General features: G+C 50.0%; 5 protein-coding genes and 1 long non-coding RNA gene across 6 annotated transcripts; 4 read left to right on the top strand and 2 right to left on the bottom strand.

Annotated features, from left to right (window-relative positions):
• Positions 1-2,042: 2,042 nt before the first annotated feature.
• On the top strand, positions 2,043-5,254 carry LOC120695333 (thaumatin-like protein 1). The gene is made up of 2 exons (XM_039978611.1): positions 2,043-2,409; positions 5,244-5,254. Exons 1-2 carry the CDS (start codon positions 2,043-2,045, stop codon positions 5,252-5,254), a joined length of 378 nt encoding a protein of 125 aa, XP_039834545.1.
• Positions 5,255-7,127: 1,873 nt separating this feature from the next.
• LOC120678997 (probable inactive receptor kinase RLK902) lies at positions 7,128-9,621 on the top strand. The gene has a single exon (XM_039960486.1). The coding sequence runs from the start codon at positions 7,333-7,335 to the stop codon at positions 9,316-9,318; it is 1,986 nt and encodes a 661-aa protein (XP_039816420.1). The 5' UTR covers positions 7,128-7,332; the 3' UTR covers positions 9,319-9,621.
• Positions 9,622-13,804: 4,183 nt separating this feature from the next.
• Positions 13,805-16,266, top strand: LOC120679008 (probable cinnamyl alcohol dehydrogenase 8A). Its single transcript, XM_039960494.1, has 4 exons — positions 13,805-14,375; positions 14,858-14,971; positions 15,085-15,604; positions 15,706-16,266. Exons 1-4 carry the CDS (start codon positions 13,858-13,860, stop codon positions 16,063-16,065), a joined length of 1,512 nt encoding a protein of 503 aa, XP_039816428.1. The 5' UTR covers positions 13,805-13,857; the 3' UTR covers positions 16,066-16,266.
• Positions 16,267-16,830: 564 nt separating this feature from the next.
• Positions 16,831-19,695, bottom strand: LOC120679013 (thiosulfate sulfurtransferase 16, chloroplastic-like). Its single transcript, XM_039960505.1, has 5 exons — positions 19,193-19,695; positions 18,586-18,659; positions 18,388-18,458; positions 18,204-18,257; positions 16,831-17,132 (listed from the first exon to the last, which is right to left on the bottom strand). Exons 1-5 carry the CDS (start codon positions 19,471-19,473, stop codon positions 17,037-17,039), a joined length of 576 nt encoding a protein of 191 aa, XP_039816439.1. The 5' UTR covers positions 19,474-19,695; the 3' UTR covers positions 16,831-17,036.
• Positions 19,696-20,840: 1,145 nt separating this feature from the next.
• Positions 20,841-23,204, top strand: LOC120678992. Its single transcript, XR_005676917.1, has 2 exons — positions 20,841-21,140; positions 22,853-23,204. It is a non-coding gene; the product is annotated as an uncharacterized LOC120678992 (long non-coding RNA).
• Positions 23,205-24,113: 909 nt separating this feature from the next.
• Positions 24,114-25,830, bottom strand: LOC120678985 (probable cinnamyl alcohol dehydrogenase 8D). Its single transcript, XM_039960468.1, has 4 exons — positions 25,659-25,830; positions 25,385-25,498; positions 24,797-25,310; positions 24,114-24,694 (listed from the first exon to the last, which is right to left on the bottom strand). Exons 1-4 carry the CDS (start codon positions 25,739-25,741, stop codon positions 24,332-24,334), a joined length of 1,074 nt encoding a protein of 357 aa, XP_039816402.1. The 5' UTR covers positions 25,742-25,830; the 3' UTR covers positions 24,114-24,331.
• Positions 25,831-26,154: the final 324 nt, after the last annotated feature.

The raw sequence follows: 26,154 nt of genomic DNA, 5'->3' as shown, positions 1-26,154 counted from the left end.
CGTTTTTCGATGGTTTTAATATGATGCATTAGTAAACCGGGAATCAAATCAAACATGAATTACAGGGCAGTGCAGGGGGTCAGATTTCCATTATACTGAGAGCAAACAGGGACATTCTTTCAGCTTTGCATTAAAAGGTGGCTATCAAATGAGCAGGAAATCACCATTAATCTAAAGTAGCAGCATGTAGTGCTCTCATTAATTGTGGAGGAATATGCTGCTCACCATAACAGAAACCGCTCGGAGATACCAAGCATCAGCAGGCAGGAAGCCGTGCATTAACCAGAGACATTATAATTCTAATGGTACGTTTGCTGCCTTCATCCAAACACAAATCAGTGATTGGTGCCCTAAAAAAAATGAAAACATTCCAAACAACAATATAGGACAATACTTAATTAAATGAAGAAACATAGAAAATATGCATTTGGTTGTTAACTGCGAAGTACAGATGCAAATTGACACGTTACCACTCAATGTTTTCCTGAAAGAGAAGTATGCCGCAAAAAACTGTAAGAATGGAATTAAACTACAAAGTAGAATATAAACCATATTGCTGCTAAACCATACTACAAAGACAACAAAGCATAGTAGAAGAAACCAGGAGATTTTCCATAATCTCTGAAGCACAACTGGCTTCTTATCTGAAATAAGAAATAATAATGGGTGACCATTTTGAAGGGAAAAGCAGTAACAAACCAAGGAAAATAAACAAATGTGGGGAAGTAATATATATACCTTACCCGTAAGTTCAATTAAACTGCCTGTTCTGTCTTGCAACACTAAGAAAAGATATACACTTTTTGTGAGGAGAAAAATACATAATCTCTCTGACTACCGTGCTTGTGCTAAAAGCATTCAAGTGCCATTCTTCTCAGTTACTATCACCCAGTCATTGGGCAGCAGTGGGATGCTTAACCTGTAAATAGATCAACCAATTATCCTAGATGGGGAGATGGAACGAACAAAACTTCAACAGTTAACATGGTTGCCAAAAGTGAACCAAGAACCAACAAAGGAATAGTGGACAAAATTTCAGGGCGAGAGAAATAAAGGGGAAAAGGACATGAGCAGCAGAGCACACCTGAGCACAGGCAGTAAGAAACAGGTCCTCCGAAGCAAGCAGCCCAAATCCTCGCCCGAATTCAGCCGACGTAGAAACAACACAGAAGAGAACATCCACAAAGATCTGGATCCACAGGGGGGGCGAGGCAAAAGTAGACAAGAAGGAGGAGTTAGCAGAAGAATGAAATGAAACTGCACAAAAGGACACAAACGCAGAGCGAACTCACCAACAACAGGAGCGGCGACGCTGAATCGAGGGGCACGGGTTGCGGCGTTGGACCATCCTGACGCCGGAGCAAACGCACAGGTGCCCTCGGCGGACGTCTCCAGTGTGTGCGGCGCTAGACCGCCCTAGAGGTGGAGTAAACTCGCAGGCGCCCTGACGCGGCTCCCACCGAAGGGGACCCCGCAGCGACCGCGCTCCGTGTCCCGGCCGGACGGCTCCTCCTCCGCGTCTCCCCTTAATCCACTGCTGAGGAAACAAAGATGAAAGGAAATTTGCCCACGGACACTGCTCGAGTGTGGCTTTAGCCACCGGACACAAAAAAAAGTCCTTTGCCAAAAGACACTATAATTCTGTGGCTATTTGCCACAGCACATCGCCGTTGGCCCTCCGTCTTGCCCTCTGTGTGCATCGTCACTCCTCCATCCTCTTCCTCCTGCTCCCAATACCCGCGGGTCAGCCGCCGCCGCCGCACCTCCCTGATGCCGCCGCACCTCCTTCCGCCTATCGCCGCAGCTGCCGTGCCTCCTTCCACCTACCGCCGTTCCTCCATCCTCTTCCTCTTGCGATATGGGCGGCTGCGACTACTGCCAGCGGTGCGGGCGAGGCGCCACCGCCGGGGCTGCTGTCGGGTGGGGCTGCCGACAATGGGGTTCCCGTCGCGCTGGCGCCGAGGGAGTCACAAGCTGTGGCGGTGCCCGCGGGGTGGTCGGGTTGGCTGTGGGGCCGCTCGCTCTGCGGGGCGAACGCTGCCATGGGGGATTGCGGGTCTGGCGACCTGGAGTGCCACGGCGGTGGTGCCGCCACGCCCGCCACGCTGGCCAAGTTCATGCCCGACGGCAGCGGCGGGCCCGACTTCTTCGATGTCAGCCTCATGGACGGCTACAACCTGCCCATGGCGGGCGCGGCGGGGTGCACGGTGGAGCTGAATGCGGCGTGCCCCACGTACCTGCGCGTGGGCGGCGGCGTGGTGTGCCGAAGCGCGTGTGACTCTTTCAGGGACGCGCGCTACTACTGCAGCAGTGCGGGCGGGGTGCCGCCGCCGGAAGCAAAGGCCTCTGCAGCTGGGCACTCATCGGTGGCGGGCGGAGATGGGGTAGCGAGCTTGGGCGCGGGGCCCGGTAGGGTAGGCCCGGCGGTAGCGGCTCAGGCCCGCGGTGTGCTTGCGCGTCGGCGAGCTCGAGCGTAGGCAGCTCGGGCGCGGAGCTGGGCAGCGGAGGCCCGGCGGTAGCAGCTCGGCGAGCTCGTGCATGGAGCCGGGCGAAGGAGGCGAGGTGCGGCATTGGCCGCCGCTACTGCTCGCGTGGGAAGATAAGGATGGGGAGGCAGTGGATGACAGGTAGGCCCTTTGTTACTGTAGCTAACAGAGGTAGGAAGACCGTCCTCTTAATGTGCCGTGGCAAATAGCCACAGAATTCTAGTGTCTTTCGGCAAAGGGCCTTTTTTTTAGTGTCCGGTGGCCAAAGCCACCCTCGAGCAGTGTCTGTGGGCAAATTTTCCCAAGATGAAAAATAGAGACAAAAAATAGATGAATCAGGATCTGGAGGTGCCAACCCCGAGGCAGCGAGTAGAGCGTGGACTCACTGGAGGAGGAGGAGGAGAAGGCACCGGGTAGCCCTATTGAAGCAAAGCCCTGCTGGTGGCCGGTGGTGGCCGGACAGCAAGTGGCTTGCGCCTGCACCTAAGGCCCGTTGCCCGACCGCCTCTCCCCTCGGATCTGGACTAGGATGTGGCAACAACAACAAACTGAGCATATAATGAACTCACCAGAGGAAAGAAGAGGGCGTGGGGGTGCAGGTCGGTCATCGGAGAAGAAGAAGAGACATGGGGCTGCAGGCCGGCCACGGTTAGCAGAGAAATCACGGCCCCAGCCCGCGCCATGCGGTAGGCGCGCCCACCCCGCCCTGCACTGGAGCCAAGCCCCACTCGTGGACGGGCAGCGGCGGCGGTGCCTGCAAACCCTTGCTCGCCCGCCTGCCTCGACCAACCGGCTTCTCCGACGCTCAGTCCCGCTGTGGAGCCCCACTCAGCCCGCCGCCTACCTCTAGCACGCCGCCCGACTGCCCAGACCTCCTCCCCCTCCAAGCCGATGGCTTTCCCCTCTGCCACTGCCGTCGAGAGAAAGGGCGAGAGAAAGGGGAAAGGGAAAAGGGGGGAAAGAGGATAGGATAGGGAGAAAGGATAGGAAAGAAATGAAGAACAGAGCAGGCAGAGCAAGAGGCCCAACCAAATTCATACAGGAGGAGCAGTCAGACAACGGTGACCGAACCAGCGGGAGCAGCACGACGAACCCGCTCTTGAGACCGAAGCGAAGCAGCTAACGGCAGCGGAAGCATTCCAGGAGTACCGACCACAAGATTGCAGCGGGTACCAGGGAACCGAGGAAGGCGCACACCGTAGGCACAAAGCAAGAGAGTAGGGCTCATCAGGGAAGGCGAGGAAACCCGAAGTAATCCGTACAGGCGGCCGGATCTGGAACTCACCAGCGTCCCGAAGAGGAAGGAGCCAAATGCAGGAGAGGAGCCGCGGGCCCCCAGTAGCGCGCGGTGAGGACGGCGTGGATGGGGTGGCCCGGCGCCGGCACACCCACGATGGACTCCTCCTCCACCGCCGCGCTCCCACTACGGCGAGATCCGGCCCTCCCCAAAGCTTCCCCAAATCCTACACCACATCCACAGGAGGAGAAGGGAAGCGAAAAAGGAGGCGGACAGAGAAGAGGCGCTGTCCCATGGAAACGGGGCGAGAAGAGGCCGGCGGGACCCATGAGGCGCGGAGGCGGTGTGGCAGGAAGGAGCCCCACACGCAGAGAGCGAAAAGAGGCCGGAGCGGCCATGGCACAGCGAAGGCGGTGCGGCAGCAGGAGGCCCACACGCAGAGGGCGACGCGCAACGCGACACCTGTGCGACCAAACCACAGCCCGCGTCGGTCGTCCTCTCCCCAGCACGTGTCGATCTGCGAGCGTACGAATCCTCTCGCGGCTCCCTCTCCACGGCGGATAGTAATAAGAGTAAGTATAGTGGCTATGTTATGTTTCGCTAAAAATAAAGTAAGAGAAAAAAAATTGTGTCATTTAATCAAGGTTTTAGCATAAAACACATAGGTGCATATAGTAATCTATATATATCTAAGGATGATTTTACTAATTGGAAGAAAAGTAGAAAGTATAACAAATCTATACCTATATATATCTAAACTTATTTCTAAAGCGAGTAAGGTTTCCACCTAAATTTTTGGTTTGGTCTCCTAAATTTTTGGTTCGGTCCGCCTTGTGTTATTGACAGGTGGGTCTTAATCCATCCCTTATGCGAGTCGGACTAGCCCTTAGCCCTTGACTCGATCACGTGGATCCCTACAGAGTAATTGGCAACTATATATACGTATCCAACACGTATACCAACTTTGCCCGTAGCAACGCACGGGCAGAATTATCTATTATTACAAAAATGTCATGACGCTCTTCAGCAAAAGAAAGTTTTGCAAGGAGAACTACAATGCACATCCTAGCAAATTGAAGCAAGACGTACAAATGCTAGAGCATGTATGCAAATTTGACATCCGAGCAGAGACAGGCAATACGGGATCGTCAGAGATTGCTCTATGCAAATATGACATCTGAGCAAAAACAAGCAAAGAGAAACCGTGAAAAAACATGTGTGTGAAAAGACGCAACACTTTAAGTAAAAAAAATCTGTCGCCATGATAAATCTTTTGTACAACTCGTCTAATTCAGATTAGAAGATTTTTGTAGAAAATATCTTTATTTTTATAACATTCTAAAGCATGAAGGTATGCACTTAAAAAATTTACCCATGTTCATATGTGATTCTTCTGTCTAATCCTCGTGAACCCGTTGCAACGCACGGGCATACTTGCTAGTATATTACTACAGCGAGTAAAGTTTCCACCCAATTTTTTGGTTTGGTATATTGGTTTGGTCCGTTTGTGTTATTGACAGGTGAGCCTTAGTCCATCTCGTATGCGAGTCGGACTAACCCCCTCCGTTCATGACTCGATCACGTAGCTCCCTATAAATTAATATAACACACGGCACCAATATGTATCCGATACTTATACCAACTTTGTCCAGCAGTGCACCGACATAATTGCCTAGTATCTATAAAGTAGAAAACTTAAATCCTACAGGAGTATATTTCTCACTTTCTCCACCCCCTTGCAATTCCTCATCTCCTATCGTATTCAATGTCCTGGCCAGTTTCCATCATGTTGATATTGTCAAAGTGTCCGCCTTTTTTCCATATTGGTAACAGTTTTGTTGAACTTTTTTTGTAACCCACAAGCATAGAGAAAACACTGAGGAGAAAGGCCGGAGGTGGTGGGGGCTCAAGAGAGCGAGGTGATAGCCTGCTTGGGGTGGCGAATTGGCGAAGTATGGAGAGTTAAGAGGTCAAGCTCGGTGAGCTTGAATTCACTAGAATGCCAAGAGTATTCAATTGAGCGAAGGTTGAGGGTTATTATGAGAGTATAGTTTAGAGGTTTAAAATTGTTTGGTCAAGCTCAACCATCCACCAAAAAGGTGTGAATGTCAGTAGAGGCGGAGCTATAGCTAGGGCACTAGCTTAGTCGTTAGGATCAGCAGGTCTCAGATAAAATTCCATTAATCCTATAGAAACTAAGATACTACTATTTGTATGTGTTGAGGACACCAACACCAGGGAAAATGACACGGTTTAGATGATCCGGCGTGCAGTTTTTTTTTTTAACACGCCGGCTCAAACTAGGATGCCTGATTTGATTTGGCCCGCTTAACTTGCGTCGGCCCAATTCGGTGTACCGCGCCCTTTTGGGCTTTGACGTCTTCCTCTCGACTTATGTCCAAGTCATTGCATTAATTGTCAGTTCGTCCCTCTCAAAAAAAAATTAATTGTCAGTTCGTCACTGACCGTTGACCGTTTGCGGCACGACGCTCCTCCCTTCTCGGCACCACCGCACCAGGCGCCAGGCGGGCCAGTCCGGCGGCATAGATGCGCACGTACACAGAGTGACACGCGTTCGCCGGCGTTACGGCCCAGCTCTGCCTCGCCGTCGCCGCCCGCCAGGCGCCGGCCGCCCGTTCGACACCCACCGCGCCTGCAGCGACCAGCCAGCCGCATGCCACTCCGACGTGTCTCGCTGTGGTAGCTCCAGCCGCAGTCAACTCTCGCACGCGACGAGCCCGCTCGCCGTGCGCGTGGCGCGGGACTAATAAACACCGGCCGAGGAGGCGTGCGTGACTGCGTAGTACGCGCGCCGGGCGACCGGCCGGAGCAAGGCGCGCCGCGCCGCTCGTCGCCGGCCGGGCAGGCACGGTTCCCGCTGGCCCGAGCGAAACACTGGCTGACGGCTACGTCCACGAACCGAGCACGCCCCGTCCCGTCCCATGTGGATGAGGAGATGCGATGCGAGCGCCGTGCCGCTGACTCTCCCCCGGCACGTCCGCACACGTCCTGCCTGCGCCGTGCCGTGGAAACGTAGCCGCAGTATCCTGCACGCACTTGGAAACTTTAATCCGCCAACCAGGGGGAGACGCGGGCTCATCCGCAGCTCAGTACTACTAGTACTCTTCCACGAGGGAAAAAACCTCGCCGACCTCTTCGTGCCGCGGACGACGCCGTCGTCGATCTCGTCCCCTGTGGCTACCAGCGAGTCCAGCGTCCTCCGAGACGTCCAAATGGAAAGCGCCCCCGGCCGCGGCCGTGCTTCCTAAGCCAAGCCCCCGATGAGCTGCAATCATCTACAGAACGGAACAGAACCCATCCGTCGACCCGACGAGCTGTAACGCGTCATCGGCGTCGAAAATTCTAAATCTTGCGATCAAATTTAAAGAAACGCGCGTATCGTCTCCTTCCCGCAACGGCCCCGGCCGCTACCTTCCACCCTCCACGTCCCTGTCACCACTCGCCGCCGTCGCGGCCACTTCCTGTAGAGCTATATCAGCTCCGTGCCCCACTGGCTCCTCTTCGCTCAGCTCATTCTCCCTGTCGCGGGGCGCCCTCTCTCTCGCGCCGATCCTCGCCCGTGCCGCACTCGGCTCGTCGTCGGCCGCAATGCGGCGGGCGCCGGGCGCCGGCGGCGGGGTCTCCCTCGCGCGCCTCGCCGCCGCGCTGTGCTGCGCCGCGCTCGCGCTCGCGCTCGCGCCACGCGCCGCGGCGGACCTCGCGGCGGACCGGGCGGCGCTGCTCGCGTTCCGGGCTGCAGTGGGGCCGCGGCTGCCGTGGGACGCGTCCGCGGCGTCCCCCTGCGGGTGGCGCGGCGTCGGGTGCGACGCCGCGGGGGCGCGCGTCGTCGCGCTGAAGCTCCCCGGGGCCAGCCTCGCCGGCGCGGTGCCGCCGGGGACGCTCGGGAACCTCACGGCGCTGCGGACGCTGTCGCTCCGCCTCAACGCGCTGTCAGGCGGGATCCCCGCCGACATCGGGGCCTGCGCGGAGCTCAGGTACCTCTACCTCCGTGGCAACCGGCTCGAGGGCGGGATACCGGAGGGCTTTTTCGGGCTCAGCTTGCTGCAGCGGCTGGACCTCTCCGGCAACCGGATTTCCGGCGGGGTCTCGCCGGAGTTCAACAAGCTTGCCCGGCTCGCTACCCTGTATCTGGAGAACAACAGACTGAACGGCACACTACCGTCCGGCCTTGACCTCCCGAAGCTTCAGCTGTTCAACATGTCGGACAACGGCAATCTCACCGGCCCTGTGCCCGCGTCGCTCGCCAGGATGCCGGCGAGCGCCTTCGCTAGGACAGCGCTCTGCGGTGGTCCTCTAAGCCCGTGCACAACCCCTACGCCGACGCCGCCGTCTCCATCACCCCCGCTTTCGCCGCCCCCGCCTCCGGCCCCTGCTAACGGTAGCAAGAGCGGAAAGCTCTCCACTGGAGCGATCGCCGGCATTGCTGCGGGTGCCGCCGTGGCGTTCTTGGTTTCGATCGGCGTGATCTTCTTCCTCTGCTGCTCCCGGTGCCGGAGAAGAAAGGCTGACAGGTCCGCAGGCATGGCGGCCGACGCCGACGCCAACGGCTCTCCGATATCGGTCACCGTGGCGAGCATGGACAAGAGCGCCACGAAGAGGTCCTCGCATGCCCAGGCCGCCGGCAACGCCAAGAAGTTGGTGTTCCTGGGAGCCGCGCCGGACACGCCGTACGATCTGGAGTCGCTGCTGCACTCGTCGGCCGAGGTGATCGGGAAGGGCTGGCTGGGCACGACGTACCGCGCGACGCTCGAGGGCGGCGCCGCCACCGTGGCCGTGAAGCGGCTCCGGTCGGCGCCCATCCCCGAGCGCGAGTTCCGCGACCGGGTGGCCGCGCTCGACGCGCTCCGGCACGAGAACCTGGTGCCGCTCCGCGCCTACTTCTACAGCCGGGACGAGAAGCTCCTCGTCTACGACTTCGTCGGCGCCGGCAGCCTCTGCGCCCTCCTCCACGGCAGCGGCGGCGGCGCGAGCCCCGCGCGGCTCGACTTCACCTCCCGGGCCCGGATCGCGCTGGCGGCCGCGCGCGGCGTCGCGTTCGTCCACGGCGCCGGCGCCCGCTCGTGCCACGGCAACATCAAGTCGTCCAACGTCCTCGTCACCGGCGCGCGCGACGGCGCCTGCGTGACCGACCACGGCCTCGTCCAGCTCGTCGGCGCGCACGTGCCGCTCAAGCGCGTCACCGGGTACCGCGCCCCGGAGGTGACCGACCCGCGCAGGGCGTCGCAGGAGGCGGACGTGTACAGCTTCGGCGTGCTGCTCCTGGAGCTGCTCACGGGGAAGCCGCCGGTGAACTCGTTGCCCGGGAGCGGCGACGGCGGCGTGGACCTGCCGCGGTGGGTGCGCACGGTGGTGCAGGAGGAGTGGACGGCCGAGGTGTTCGACGCCAGCATCGCCGTCGAGGAGCGCTTCGACGAGGAGATGATGCGGCTGCTGCAGCTCGCCACGGAGTGCGCCGAGGACCGGCCCGACCGGCGGCCGCCGATGGCCGAGGTGGCGGCGAGGATCGAGCACATTGTCGACAGCGCGCTCCGGAAGACGGACACGGACGACGATTTCCATAGCATTTCTCCCTGATGACCTGTTGGCGCGCTTAATTTAGTCTTGGATGCACATTGTGCAGCGATATTGTTAGTCGATCTTCAACATGTTTATAGCAATTTGTTTCATCGTATTCTTTGGGTTCACTCAGCATTGTTTCTCTGTGATGAAGGCATGCTGCCTACAATTGGCATCGTGGCAGCACTGGCGCACTATGTTCGCACCATCTAGCCTTGTTTAGAACATGTGGAATTCTTGCGTTTCATATACTAGATCAGAACCTGTATTTTCAGACCGATGGTGCGCCGTCTGCATAAGAGATTCCGCTTCTGTTTGGCACTTTGGTTCCTATGAATTGAAACATTTCTGGAAAGTGTTTCCTATTCTTCTTTTAAATTGAATCTGAATCTGAATCCGCCAATTTAAATCCATTTGAATTTTTCAGCCCTCTGCATCGTAGACTTCTGTGTCCCAACATTAAGAGGTCGGCTGCAAAATTGTGAGGCCGGAGATGGTTTCTGGCGCAGCACAATTTTGACACGGTCAGGCAGGCAGTCAGCCATCTCGAGCTGTTGTTCATCAGTGCAGGCGCCCGAACGTCTTGAAGGCTTCAAACCTGTTGACCTGGCCAAGAAGACTGTCGCTGTCAAGGGAACTGCAAAGCTGGTCGAACGAGGACGGCCCGGGCAAACAGACAACGGTCACAGCTTGCCGCCGTTCGGTTCGATGGTGTTGTTTGGCTGCAATGTGCGTGTCGTTATGTCCATCCGACGAGGAGAATGGAATGTGGAGAACAGTGCATAGCCATCTCAAATCTGAACCTCGAACGTCTGAATAAGCAAAACAAACTCTGAACTCCGGAAAGTTTCTGATTGACGTGGTCAAGAGAGGGCGACGCGGTACAGCAAGTTTTCTTCTTCTGAAAACTCAGATACGGAATTTAAGATGGTGCTGTCTTGCTGTAACGCTAATGTGCTGCACGGTCTTGTTTTAAGAACGCGTTTGATATGGGATTTCCATTAATCTGAAGGTGGAAAATGTGACTTTTTCCATGCTTTTTAAGACCTTCTGTATTAGTGCATTTTTTTCTGTTGAAAATGTACTATTGTCTACAGCATAATATTCTGTCAATATTAGTGCATCTTTTCAAGAAAACATGGTAGTAGTCGGTGATTTTATTTCTTTTCTCTAATAAAATATACCAGTTGTAATTTTTCTAGGCTTTGAGGTCGAACCCGTAGGCTCTACCCCCAAACACGTGAGCGATTACCTATCGCTTCAGGCAATGTTTGGGCGCATCATCACCTGAAGAATCTGCACACGTTAAATAGGCCGTTAAGCATCAGCCCAATAAATTAGATCCAAATTTCTCTATCACATACATGGGTTGAGATACTCTCGCGAGAAGAAAAATAGAATAATGAATGCATGCGTGCATGTGGGGACAGATTGATGATATCATCCATACACAAGAAGAGTTTACACTAAAAAAAATATAAACCATAAACTGTGTATCCAAATTAAATTTCAATTGCACCATTATTTTTTTCATGATAAGATCTTCAAAACAAGACCACACTTTCCTATATTTGTAAGATATTTAAAAATATATTTTTTTAGTATTAAATAATTAATTTCAGCTATTTGGAACACATATTTTAACAACACGAACAAAAAATTGTTTCTACAACAAAAAATTAAGCATGACGAACAAAAAATAATATAGTAAGAACAAAAATGTTAAGCGTCACGAACATTTGATTGTATAGGATAAATAATTAAAATGAGTATCGCGAGCAAATGGATTAACATAACCAAACAATTTACTCTACAAAGCGAGCAAAATTTTTGGCATTGCGAACAAATTAGTTACACACAAAAAATAGTTTTACATGCAGAATAAATGTACCTACATCGAAAAAATCTTATAAACATATATACATGTGCTAAACAAGTCAGCATATAAAAAAATAAATCATTTCATACACCAAATTATAAATCTACAATAGTATACATTTGAAAAAATTACAATGATAAATTAGTATACGTCAAGTAGACGAGTATGACTCGCTTGTATATATATGAACAAATAACCTTTTGTATAAGTAAATGGAGAAAGGAAATAAGTATAAGTAAAAGGAGAAAGGAAATAGATGTTATATATGAACAAACAACCTTTTAGTATACTTTTGAATAATGAAGGAAAGAAATAAAATTAATAAAGAAAATGAAAAGAAGAAAAAACTAATCTGGCAATCAAGCATGGGCTGCATGCGTGCATGCATGATAAAATCATCAGCCATCTATTAATTATTATGCACACTAGAAAAAGAAAATAAGAATAGAACTCGTGGAGGGTTGGGAGAAAAAGTCGAGGCACACTAGGAGCATGAAAAAAGAGCATGGCATCTGACTCAAGGAAATTTAGTGGGCCAAATTATTCCCACCACCAGCCCACCGGAATCATTCAGGTGATGGATGGAAATTTTATCGCGCACGCGATATATAGCCTTCACGCCCAAACACTAGCATAATGTAGACGAAGGAGAGGCATGAATAATAGTTTTGAGGTAAATGGCCCAAGATACGAAACTAAGGTGGAAGAAAAGCTCAATGACAGCTTAGAGAAAAGGAGAATGAAGTGGGCCTAAATATTTTGTATGTAGTTACAAGGCCCAACTGAACTGTCCATGTCGATTGACCCATCAATACTTTGGCCCAAATGCAAAATCACAAAAGCACGAAGTGGTTGGGATATTTGCTTGGGAACTTCATTCATTTGAGTGCTGGCCTTTTTCTCTATCGTTTGTAAAGACTAGTATTTGGACTACTTCAAGTTGAATCCACTCTCTTGAAATTATTCTAATTTCAATTTACCTTCGAGATCTTTTTGAAAAAAGAGGTCAATACTTTTGCAAAAAGTTTCAATAATTTATTAAAATCTGAAAAAATATGGCCCGTTTTGTTAATTTTAGACCACAATTTAGTTCAGTCTCTTGCTATAAAGTTTATATGCTGAATTTTAGGATTACCTAAGATGGAAAGATGGAGAAATATTGTAATGTCTGGGCGAGTCCTGCTACGCTGCTAGCCTTTACACAACCATGGGCGGGCCCAGGATTTGGGAGCTTGGTATTCAAAATTTCAAGTAGTGCGAAAAAAAATTTGACAACTCAAAGTATATACATATTAGTAGCACATAATTGAGTACCGATAACAAAAATTGTTTGTAATTTGATATTATTCAACATATAGATAATGAATGTACTAAATGATGAGCATATAAAAGTGAAAATATCTGAAAACATTCAAGCTGACTTCTCGTAGCCACATATTCACCGAAGAAATAGCAATCACGGCCACAACTGAACTAGTTGATGAACAGAATATTTCCTACCGTAGCACAACTGAATGGTTGAGTTAAAAATGCGAGGACTCAGCAAATCACCTAAGTACAGTTGCTTTTCTGTAATCCGTGCACAAATCAGCCGGTTAGTGTCAAGTCCCTACCTATATTCTTCTATTAGGCATTTCAACAAACAGATCGTATGCAGGGGATTGGATATTTGGATGGAGCGGAGCGCTTACCAGCATGGCGTCGAGGCGCCGACTCGAGGGAAGTGATTCCTCTGCAGTACTCTAATTCATGTGGTCACTGATGTGTGGTCCCGGTCCCACACATCAGTGACCCAAAATCCTCTGAAGTACTGCAGAGAATCTCCCGGGACTCGAGACGCCTGCCGCCTGCGCAGCTGCGCGCCTGCGCTGCCGTAGTGCCGCGGGCCCGCCTGGTCGGCTGGCCGCCTGCCGCACTGCCGCGGGCGGCCAGTCTGACCCTATCCTAAAGGATCCAACCGACTGCACATGACAAATGGGCAAATTGACGCCTCAAAACCTAGCTTGACGTGCCTCTTTACACACAAAAAACCTAACATTTCAATCGATGGCTCCTTATTACAACGGGTTTGATTCCTAGATGTGCCTAAAATCATACACCAAATGTGTGATTAGCAATCTCAGAGTTTTTCCATTTGATCGCACATTCTTCCCTACCATTTGCTGATATGTTAATAGGAAAGAGGAATGCTTCGAAAATGTGTTGCTGGTTTTAGGAGGCCAAAAATCTGTTGAATTTCCTTCTTGCTTTTGAATCATTCAGGGCAGGCTGCCATTATAGGTCTCCTTGGCCATTTCTTACGGAAAACTCAGGCCAACGATCCTCCTAACGCTGGCCACCGCTCCCACCTCAAGTAGTCAGAGAAGTCACTTTCGCATTTGGTGGCGCTCCAATACCTGACAGAGACCATGGGACCACCCTCCCTCGGACCCAATATCGATCAGAAGGAGCTTTCAGTGCAGGGAGAGCCACACAGCAGCAGAAATATCAAGGCGTGAATCACAACACGAGCATAACAGCATCACTGTTGCTTTGGCTTTGTTGTCACCTGTCAAGGTCAGGACTGTTGGACCCCTCGCTCCTCTTTGATACATACAGTACTTCCCTCTTTAGCTTTTCACCCTCTTTTTTTTTTCTTTGCAAGAATTTACCCATTTCCTTACCAACAAAGTCCGACTATGATGGAAGAAGTTCCTCCTACCTTAAACAAAGAAGAAGTTATTCCTACTACTCTACCAGTTTACCCTGTTGAAAATGGAAGTTGTGCATCAACAATCAGTCAACTTAAAAAAAGCTCTCTCCAGGCTAGAATCCCTATAGAGAGGTTCTCTTTGGAACATGGCAGAATTGAAAATCCCAAACCTCTTCCCCTCGACCTTCTCTCTCGGACGCGGGCTCTCCTCAAGCCCACGGGCAGAACAGGACCCCGAGAGGCGAGAGGTGCAGTGATGTCACATCATTTTCACGCCATCATCCACAGCCCATTTCTTCCCGTGGCCTTCGCCCCCGGGGCCGATGCTCCCTCGCTCGGAGTTAGTGTAGCGTCACCCTCGAGAAGAGCTGTGCGGCTGCCGAGGGCGAGGGCGTCCGTGGAGAAGCGAGAGCAAACGATGGAGGAGCAAGGCGGCGCGGCGGCGCTCGGCTGGGCGGCGAGGGACGCCACCGGTGTCCTCTCACCCTACAACTTCTCCAGAAGGTAGTTGTTGCCTGGCTGCGGCCTCTCGTCACTGTCGTTACACTGCTGATCCCTCTGCTTTCCTTGCTCATGTGTGCTTCTGAAGTTCTGAACTGCCGAGTTCTTGAAACATCTATCAGTTGCAGAGATGGCTAAATCTTGATTCTTCTTTGGAGACAGATATGATCTGAGCTTCTGAAGCTACTTTAGTTGTCATATTGTCATGGAGTAGTTTAGCACACTGTTTCAGATTTCTAAACCATAGTACTTGGTACGTAATAAGAGTGTACAATATTTTGTTGAAGCAAGCCTGAAAAACAGAGGAACATTCAATACGCACATAGAGTTGGGTAGACTGTGGCTTTCAGCTAGCTGCCCCCTTGTCGATTTTACTGAACTTGGTATCGGCTCAAGAACTAATTGGATGGGAAAAATGTTCAGAGTGCTTCCTTGACAGAACTAGTACCAGTTTATGGAATCCTTGTTGCTGATCCCAATTTCAGGGTTCCGAGGGACGACGATGTCACGATCAAGGTGCTCTACTGCGGGATCTGCCACACTGACCTGCACGTCATCAAGAACTACTGGGGCAGCGCCATGTACCCCGTCGTCCCCGGGTAATCCCCGGATGTCGCAAACGGCGCGCTGCAGATTTAATTAGAGCCCAGAACAGTAACGTTGCCGATCCAAACAACGGCCTTTTGATCTCCCCGCTGGTCTGCTCGCGCAGGCACGAGATCGTCGGCGTGGTGACCGGCGTCGGCGGCGGCGTCACGAGGTTCAAGCCCGGCGACACGGTGGGCGTGGGCTACTTCGTCGGGTCATGCCGCTCCTGCGACAGCTGCGGGAAGGGGAACGAGAACTACTGCGCCGGGGTCGTGCTCACCTCCAACGGCGTCGACCGCGCGCACGGCGGCGCCGCCACCAAGGGGGGCTTCTCCGACGTCATCGTCGTGAGCGAGCACTACGTGCTCCGCGTCCCGGACGGCCTGCCGCTGGACCGCACCGCGCCGCTGCTCTGCGCCGGCGTGACCGTGTACAGCCCCATGGTGCGGCACGGCCTGAACGCTCCCGGCAAGCACCTCGGCGTCGTGGGGCTCGGTGGGCTCGGCCACGTCGCCGTCAAGTTCGGCAAGGCGTTCGGGATGAAGGTCACCGTCATCAGCACGTCCCCGAGCAAGCGCCAGGAGGCCGTCGAGCACCTCGGCGCCGACGAGTTCTTGGTCAGCCGCGACGCCGAGCAGATGAAGGTCTGGTCCTTCGATCTGGACACGGTTCCCTGCCGATCGGAATCTCTCTGTAGCTCACGCGGGGACACTCCTCCTGATTGATATGTCATATGTACGAGCAGGCGGCGACGGGCACCATGGACGGCATCATCGACACGGTGTCGGCGTGGCACCCGATCGCACCGCTGCTGGCGCTGCTGAAGCCGCTGGGGCAGATGGTGGTCGTGGGCGTGCCGAACAAGCCGCTGGAGCTGCCGGTGTACGCCATCGTGCCCGGCGGGAAGGGCGTCGCCGGGAACAGCGTCGGCAGCGTCGGGGACTGCCAGGCCATGCTCGAGTTCGCGGGGAAGCACGGCATCGGCGCGGAGGTGGAGGTGATCAAGATGGACTACGTCAACACGGCGATGGAGCGGCTCGAGAAGAACGACGTCCGCTACCGGTTCGTCATCGATGTCGCCGGCAGCCTTGGCTCCGCCACCTAGGCATAGCTCCATCAGAGCCCAGATAAATTCAGGTTCTTATTGTGGGTTTGTGGCTCTGATAGTTTGGCGTGCAAATAAGAGAGACATGGTGTTCCACTCTTTGCTTGAGTACATGTAAACTGAACAATATAAGTTACTCTGATTTGTTGTTTTTCTGAACATAATACTAATGTAGATACTTTGTTAATCTTTATCTAGCTATACCAGTTTTGCACGTGCTACAAACACTTGGTTTTCAGAAAAATAATAACCAACATTTGATATTTTTTTATAAATAATAGTTCAACCGCAGTTTTTGCCTTATTTTTTCTTGCATATTGCATTATTGTCATATATGATCACTAGCGAATACGCCCGTATGTTGCCACGGTTGAAGGTCCCATACGGGTTGCGACAGATTTTTTTCTTTCTGCTATTGGTTTTCTCCGACACATATTTTCCTGTGTTCTGACATTTTCATTGTAATTGAGTCCGTTTAAGATAGAATATAGTGTTGTTGTTCGATTCTTATTGCGCTGGACTAAACCAAAATTTCCGGCGGAAGCATTGCATGCTTTAGAAATATATATGTAGCCATATAGGTAAAGAAAAGTCTAGTGCTTAAATTTATCTATCAAGTGCGCTACAAACTTTCATCCTTCCCATTACACGATGTATTAAACAATATGCCTCTTTGTAAATAATGGCATATAGTTGTTTTTGGTTTTTAAAGTAGAATAATTTTTACTGTACAATAAATATGGACATGTAGCAAAGCTTCAGCTCTAGCTAGCACGCTGTAACCACTTTCATTCATTCCCACCTTGTTTGTAAAGGAGCATGTTCTTGTTAAGAAGTTTCGACATAATTTAAATGTTCACAGCAGACTATATGTTTTGTTCATTGAATCCTACATTCAACTTATCCACCATACAATAGCAACAAACTAACAATACACATCAAGCAAAAGAATAACTGGAGAATAGAATCAGCTATAGTTCGTCTTGTGCTTGAGGTTTCTTCACAGCAAGGTCATTTTCCACCCATGCGTCGTAACCACCTTCCATATTCTTCACATTTCCAAATCCCTGTTTTCATAAGCATTCACAAGTTTCAGACAAGAAAATAGGGAGTCATAGCAAATGATTCAGATATTTTCTTGAGATTTAAGACAGCATTAAGACCCCCCCCCCCTCTCATAGTGTGAGGCAGTAGTAAAGGTAACAGCATGAACTTGTTTGCACTCTAACATTATGTGATGTTGGGCATATGCTACAGAAAGGTGACTATACCATATAAATAAAATTTTCATACCACTTCCTGTTTTGCAAAGTAAAATTATTTATTGTATTGGAACTACAGATATTGTAAAAATAGTGTGAACAGAGGGTTCAGGTTATTAATTTAGCAAATTATTTTATCAAATAAGGAGCAACTGCTGATTTCAATGAAGGGAACAAACCATATTTCCATCACACATGACAACATATAAGTGATAAGATTGCTACTCCAATCTTCCCTTCACTTCTCAATGAAATCCAATTGAATAGTAGTAAATTTGTTTAGGGGCCATCTCTCATGACATGGCACAAGAAAACAATAAAGGGCGTATAGTACTTAGAGATGAAATCTCCCATGCAAGGTGGGCCTGCAGTAGGTGTTTAAACACAAGATCTTTTTTTTTTCAGTATCTTAATTGCTCCTTAGAGTTTCAAGACAAACTGCAATAGATCAGGTTCAGCCGAGCTTTTCTCTACCTGTCCTGGTGTTTTATGGTTGTGTTAAGCCACTAGGACTGAGGCTGTGTTTTACAACCTTTCAATTTTGGTTGTAATCTATCCCATTTCAGAACAAGGAAACCATCAAAAGGCATCCTGCTATGCATGGTAAAATTTCATTGTATTGAGTATCCATGTAGCTGAAAGCGAAGATGTAAGAAAATTATTTTACCACTACTGCATAATCAGAATTATTCATGCAAGAAAATTAGGATCATTTTAATGTTGCAACATTATGTTTTTTTTCTATTAAGGCCTTATATTCCACACCATAAATCGGATTGGATGAACAGTATGCAATCGTGCAGTCTTATGCTGCATATTTATTCAAAGGCAATTGAAGCCTCAAGGGAAAGTAAGGGGAAAGGGAAGAGATCTTACAGCTGCCATAAGATCAAAACAAGCTAGCTCAGATCTTACTCCACTTTTGCAGCCCTTCGAAGGAAAAAAAAGTGGATCAACACAATAACAATCAAGAAAAAGATCAAGATGAGAATAAACACACAAGCCGTGGCCTCTAAATATAATTGATCTGAAAACCGTAAGGAGAGGTCATCAGTAATACCACAACTATGTTGTCCTGCTTGTCGAAATGTGCCGCGACCTGCTCAATGAACTGGGGGTTCTTCTCCCTTCCTGGTGAATCCATACAAGGTCACATGCAGCACAGTACAGTAGACAAACTGAACATTTCACAGCTTAGGGAGAAAAAAATTCCTGACATGTGGTACTGCCGATATATGAAGCTGTTTAGGAGACTTGCCTTGTGAAGTGAAGAAAACGTATGGCACGTTAAGGGAATCCTTCACATGTCCGATCCTGAATTCCTCCTCTGTTCTGTTAATTCGTGTTTAGATTAATCAAAACCGCAGGCTATATCCATCCATCCATGTGCAGTGTAAGAATAAAATGACGAAACCAGTGCTGCACAAGTTTTTGCTTATTGGTGACAAGAGCAGCACCGAAAGGGCTGGTAATAATCCGTCTTCATCTTCAGAAAAGAGTACAGTAGCTCAGTGGCTGAAGAACGGCTACTAAAACTATCGTTTGGAGAACTATTTTCAGCCTAACTAAGTTGAGAAAGTGATTGTAATGCAAGCTAAACTTGAGATTGTGGTCAACAGTAGGAAAGGGTAGCTGAATAGATAGTGACAGGACTGACATCGTAACCAAGGTCTGAAGGTCATGTAACAATCAGACGAAGGTCAGAGTACAGAGGTGGCTTGCAAAGCAAACGGAATCTTTTGTTTTAATCGGGTGCCTGATTGCCAGGCACTAGATCCCGTGATTCGGAATCACACAAATAAAGCCTGAATGAGCAGAGGAAGCACACAAGTTAAGCCTGAATGAGGGGAGGGAAGAAGAGTCACCTGACGTCCAGGTAGCGGTGGCCGCCCGAGCGGAGGAGGTCGCCGGCCGCCGCCACGTCGACGGCCGCCACCGGCGCGGTCGCCGGCTTCTCCGATCCGCGCGCCGCGACCAGCAGCGCGGACAGAGCGCAGATCGCGAGCGCGATGGCCGCCCTCATTCTGGAAGGCTGGAACGGGGAAGAACAGGCGACACGAAGAAAGAAACAGGGGCGCGCTGAGATGTGAGGAGCAGACGATTGATTCACTGGCGACCGGTAACAATGGGGTAGGATGTGCCGCATAAACTTGTATATATATAATATAAAGATCCAAGATTTTGTTTGATAAAATTGGAGATCCAAGATCAGTAGTGACTACTGCCGGAGGCCGGTGGAATTAGCGCACACGGCATGTTTTTTTGCTTCTGGGGGCGCCGGTCGGCGGTCGGCGGCGGCAGTCCAATACCGGTGGCCAGGAACCCAGGAGGCGTCGTCGCTCCGTCGACACCCCCAGGCCAGACCGCCATCCTGTGGGTTTGTCGGCTCTGCACGTCGCGCCGTTTCCCGGAACGGGGGTGGTGTCACACTGTCACTGCCGCAGGTGCATTATTATATTAAAAAATACAACTAGCATCAACGCACACGCATTAATATAACCTACGAAGGAAGCAAAGCATTGGAGGCCTTAAAGCCTTAAAGGGCGTCTAAATCCTCCGTCGCTAATTTTATATCAACCTCTATTTTAAAATACTTGTCACTTCTCGTTTTCCGTGTTAATTTTGACCAATCATTTTTTTCTGTAGAATATTTATCAATGTTTAATGTTTATATATCACTAGATTTGTTATGAAATAGATTTTATTATTATATATTTTTAAGTATTTACAAAAAAAATTTAGAAAAAAAAACGTTTAGTCAAAGTTGGCACGATAAACAAGGAGTGACAAGTATTTTAAAACAGAGATAGATAAAATTTAATAAGTTACCATGTAACCAGCAAATTGGCATGGTAAAAGAGTCAACAAAGAGAGAAGAGAAGAAAACCACCCTTCTGTAGTCCCGGCGCGATGACCCGTGAAGAACCACCGTCATCCATTGTTATTGCGTCAGTGATAGAAGGTAGCAAGAGAGAGAAGCATTGGGTGGAGTACCTTTTTGAGAAAATTTCTTGTATGTCATTGAAAAATGTAACTCATCTTTTTATGTGGCATTAAAAATTAGCGCATCTTCTCAATGCCATTATTTTAATTTTTTCATCCCCTCTATGTCGTTGCCGTCAAAAACTCAGTGATGGCAATAGCATATAGTAGATGGAAAAAATAAAAATAATGGCACATAGGGGATGAAAAAATGTTCATCCGTCAGTGTTTTTTGCCGGCAATGGCATAGAGGGGATGTAAAATTTTAAACAATGGCACTGAAAGAATAGGCTAATATTCAATGAGATATAGGGGATGAGTTATATTTTTCAATAGCATAGAGGGAATTTTCTCTAGTTTTTTTATGACTTCTGTATGCACTACTTATAAAAGCTCTAGGTTAGACCTGCTCTAAGGCGGATGAGACAAAGGTTGCAGGCGGGGCGGTTTCTTAAACGAACCCACTTAGCCGCCCCGCTAAAATACATGTGGTGGTTGATGCGGCCTAGCTGCAAAGTCTTAGTGGCCTGATTGTGGCCAGCCCACCAAAGTCCGTGGGCTTCCTCCTCTCGTCTCGTCTCACCAGTCGCCACCACCGTCGACTCGTCGACGCCTCCGCCTGCCGCAATCTTCCGCCCGATTCCCGTCGCCACGCGCCGCCTCACTCCCTCTCTCTCCCGTGCCGCCAGCTCGCCAGCGCTCCCTCACCTCGCGCTGCCCGACCGCCGAGAATGCAGCAGGCAACCCTAGGCTAGGGTTTTCACTGGGATTCTTTGCGCTCGCTCGTCGATTCGCATCTTCGGCCGCTGTGCCTCAGCTTCCTCAGCTCCGGTGAGTTCTCAAACACTTGCGATATGGGTTCTGGTCGCGGCTGGTGCGGAGATCTGGGTAGGGTTCGTGGATAGGCCAGGTACTCCTCCCATGTACGTGCCCGAGCTCAACCTCTGGCTCCGTGACTCGGGGAGTGTCTACTAATTGCCTGAATGCTTTACAAATTACTAATTGCTTGAATTCACTAATTGCGTACATCTTCAGTCTTTGCTAAAGAAAGACTGTAGCACAATTGCAATTACAGTTAAATGACCGTTGCAAATTAGGAGCTTTACCTTTGGATTTGCAGGCTGCAGCCAATAAATAATTGCCTAATTCTGGTAAACCATATTGAACTGTCTTTACTGTTGACTTAAGGTACTATAAACATACACGGGTTTGACAGGGTCATTGGGGAGTTTGATAGCAATACACTGTAAATTCCTGCAGAACAACCCGATTAATGTGATTTACTCTGGCGTGAGGATCAGTTAGGCCCTGTTTGGTTTCTCCTAGTATTAGCACACGCATTTCAAAAAAAAATCTTGTATGCATGGAGTACTAAAAGAAGTTTATTTGAAAAACCTTTTCACGGATGAGTGTAATTTTTCGCGACAAATCTAATGACAATAATTAATCGATGATTGCCTACAGTGATGCTACACTAACCATTCTCAAATCATGCGGTCAAAGACCTCATTAAATTCGTCTCGCGAAGTAGCACGGGGTTGTGAAGTTAGTTTTGTAAAATACTATTATTTAGTATCTCTAATTATTGGTCAAAATTTGTGCTACTTGTGCTAGGAAGCAAACCAAACAGAGCCTTAGACTAAAACTAACTGGCTTCATGGTGATGTTGGGGAAGTGAGCCCGCTAAACTAGGACATCAGTATGAACATTATGCTTGCAACTGCTAAAGGATAATGCTTCTTTCAGTTCCATGTAGTGCTCTAGTGTTATTGCTTAATTTCTTCTTGAGTCATATAGTTTGGCATCTGTTGTGTACTGTTTAGTATGTTTAAATGGAATTAATAAGGTAAGCAAGTAGAGCCCAGAACCATTTAGATTTTAGTAGATCTCAGGCACTAGCTGCCATGATGAGCTCTGTTCTGTTACGGGTCATGCGTCTTGGTTGGGGTGATGGAGCCTAGTTAAGGTGAGAGACAGCCCACTATTACTTGTTTGTTAGCACCTATTACTTGCCATGCACATATTCCCTTTTAAAAGTTGGAGAAAGAGACAGCCCATTGTAACCTTGTTTGTCAGATATGACGAAAGAATAATGTTCTTCCCATTATGCATGGTACTCTTTTCATTATGATTCTGAAAACGATTCTTATATCCAACCATTTTAAATAGAAAGAAAAAGGTGTAAAATTCCTCTGACATTGCACGTGCTTGTCTTCGATCGCTAGGTGCTGCTGGCAACCAGCAGCAGTGTTTTTTTCTCACACCAAATCAGCACCGGTCACTAGCCAGCCAGCAGTACTTTTCTCACAGCAAATTAGCACCAGCCACCGGCCACAACTAGCCAAACAGAGCGGATGGTTCTTTCTTTTTTGCTTCCCGTTGCCAGCTTGCTTTATTTTATTCAGAGCACCAAGATTGTTATGATTCATCCATAAGCAGTGTAACTCTGTTTGTAAATATCTACACTGCATCAATAGCAGTTTTGAAATTTGGTAGGCTGTTAATCCGGTTCTGACAAGAACTTCTCTGTTTGAACATTTCAGATTTGAAGAAACAAGGTGTTCAGTGGGGTAGAATACTTCTATCAAGATTATCACAGTACTGTATTAGGTATTTTAGTTAGTGTATTAGGTATTTTAGTTAGTATTCAGAAAATCTTATGAGATGTCGAGTTGAGCTGCTGCATGAAGGAACCTGAGATCAGGCCTACTGCCCTTATCTGGTTTTTGTTGTATCCGGAGCTATCTCTACAATTTTGACTGACTCACGTCTTCTTGTGATCAAGCACTTGTAGTTGTTAGTTAGCTTTTCTGTTGCAGTGAGATCTAAATGTAAGTATATGAGATTGGATTAATACAACTTGCGTTGAGCAATTCTAATCTCCTTTGCTGCTGCTGAGAATGTTGAGCGAATGTTTTTAGAAGCAGTAGGCAATGTTTTTCCTAATGGGCATACCAGCGAGGATTTGTCTGGAACAAAAAAACTAGCTACGCTTTAGTTTGCGGGTCAAGCGGGTTAAGTATATTTGCCACATTGTCCACCAGAGGCTAGCTACCGCAACAGAGCATTTGTGGACCGCCACCAACCCGCTTAATTTATTTGCGGCGAGCGTGGTGGCCTTGCGGTCGTCCGCAACCCGCTCCGCCTGCAAATTGAGATGAGACCATTTTATTCATGTCCACTTGTGTGCGTCAATCTGAAGATAACTGTATATGTGTCCATGCGCTAGCGATCCTGTCAAGATAGGGTCGGATAAAAAATCTGAACGTACTGGGAGGGCTCCATAGGCTGCGTGTTGGTAGAGGGGCTGGGCCTCCCTCTGCTGAAGCTCCCACCACTACACTGGATCATGTGTGTATTTGAAAAAAATAGATATCACTATATTAATTTTTGTGTATTTTGTGAGAAAATAGAGTTGATAATTCTGTTGCACCATTAAGCATGTGATTGATCATAGATAACAAGGTGATTCGGTTTGGCTCGTTAAGGCTAATGAACTTCAATTGAATTTCGCTCAATTTGTCCAAAAAATTTGAGCCATCTAGTTTGACTCGTTGACAATATTAATGGTTAAGGTCAAAAGTGATATCAACCGACGTATGATAATTTAAGCATTCTAATAATATTTAAAAGCATAGCTCATGATGGTATTGCGAAACTTTTCTTTACATGGATGTAAATCAGAAGTAAAGTGTGATTTATTTATAGTGTGAGTACCTATGTAAAGTCTGAGTTTTTTTCGGAGAATTTTTTAAAAAGAACGAAAATATGATTACCCCAACGTAGGGGAGAATAACAGGCTCATGCACAAGAACTTTGCGTGTTGCGATACATCACTGCAATGCCCTGCACTAGTTATTCAGGCGAAGACACCATCTCACAAAGTAAACCATATATAAACCCACCGTTGTGTTCACCACCCCCTTGCACGGATCTCGAAGGATCATCAACGGTGTATATATATTTAATGGCCGGCGTGCACAAGCAAGCAACGTATACTGGCCTAAAGCGGCGGCGGCCGGCTAAGCAGCGGCTCCCAACAGGCTGCCGGCGACGTCGACGACGAAGCGATACCTCACGTCGTTCCTCTCGAGCCGCTCGATAGCCGTGTTGACGTAGTCCATCCCGACGACCTCGACGTCCGCAGTGATTCCGTGCTCCCCGGCGAAGTCCAGCATCGCCTGGCAGTCGCCGACGCTGCCCACGCCGTTCCCGGCCACGCGCTTCCCGCTCGGGCAGACGGCGAAGGCCGGCAGCTCCAGCGGCTTGCTGGGCACTCCCACGAGCACCATCTGCCCCATCGGCTTCAGAAGCTCGAGCAGCGGCGCCAGCGGGTGCCACGCCGACACCGTGTCGATGATGCCGTCCATGGTGCCCGCCGCGGCCTGCGTAGTACAAATTAATAACATCGTGTCTGCAGTTAATTATCTGCCATGGCAGCAATTGAAGGTCGCAGCATCAGAGATTCAGAGCTCAAGTTGTTACACCTTCATCTGCTCGGGATCGCGGCTGACCAGGAACTCGTCGGCGCCAAGGCGCCCGATCGCCTCCTCACGCTTGCCCGGGGACGAGCTGATCACCGTGACCGCCATGCCGAACGCCTTGGCGAACTTGACGGCCATGTGGCCGAGGCCCCCGAGGCCGACGACGCCCAGGCGCTTGCCCGGCGCGTTGAGGCCGTACTCCACCATGGGGCTGTACACCGTGACGCCGGCGCAGAGCAGCGGCGCGGCGCCGTCCGGAGGAAGGCTCCTCGGCACCCTGACGACGTAGCCCTGGTCGACGACCACGACGTCGGAGAAGCCCCCCTGGGTGGTCGCGCCGTCGCCGTCGACGCCGTTGGAGGCGAGCACGACGCCGGGGCAGTAGTTCTCGTGCCCGGCGCCGCAGCTCTCGCAGGAGCGGCACCAGTCGACGAAGTAGCCCACGCCCACGGTGTCGCCGGCCACGAACTTGGTCACGCCGGGGCCGACGTCCGTGACGACGCCGACGACCTCGTGCCTGCACGCAGCACGCGTCATATGTCGACTGGAAAATTGCAGATATGAATCTGTGCCTGGTGAAGTTCTAATTACCCGGGGACGACGGGGTACATGGCGTTGCCCCACTCGTTCTTGATGATGTGGAGGTCGGTGTGGCAGAGCCCGCAGAAGAGCACCTTGATCGTCACGTCGCCGTCTCTCGGGACCCTGAAATCACTCCATCGCCGTCATGCCACCGTCAAACAGACCACGAGTTCATGAAGCAAACATGGCAGGTTTCCGGCCGTGTCACCATTACAGTGGTCAGTAGTACAGAACACAGAAGACAGAACAGAGCCGAGTCAGTCATGGCAAGTGTGGGAGAGACCTTCTCGAGAAGCTGTACGGGGAGAGGTGGCCGGAGGCGTCCCTCGCAGCCCACCCGAGCGCCGCCTTGCCGCCCTGCTCCATGGGAACTCCTCTCGGCTGGTTGATCCACTTCTTCAACCTCACTTGCTGTCACAGTGTCACTACTGCTTTTCGTTCTTCAGGGATCAGGGTGATGATTTGCCAGTGGTAAGCAGTTATCCAATCTGAATAAATAGACAGTGTCGGTGCTCAGGCAGGCCCACACCCATGAAAAAGCCGCCGGCGGCTGCGCTTAACAATGCTTTCCCTTTCCTCCTGGCGCGAGGACGGCAAAAATAATTAGAGGCAGTTGGATCATGCACCCCGTGCCTCCATCTCGCGGCGTCCTTGCAGAACGGAGTTTGGAACGGGAGCAGTTGATCAGAGAACACAAGCGGCCCACGTAAGCAGGCACCACTGAGCAGAGATCACGATTCCAATACGCAATGCTGAGCTTACGGGTGACCGCACTCAAG

Source organism: Panicum virgatum, chromosome 2K (genome assembly GCF_016808335.1).
Source record: "Panicum virgatum strain AP13 chromosome 2K, P.virgatum_v5, whole genome shotgun sequence".
NCBI classification, from domain to species: domain Eukaryota; kingdom Viridiplantae; phylum Streptophyta; class Magnoliopsida; order Poales; family Poaceae; genus Panicum; species Panicum virgatum.
The sequence above is the reverse complement of the archived record's forward strand: the minus strand, read 5'-3'. Positions and strand labels throughout refer to the sequence as shown.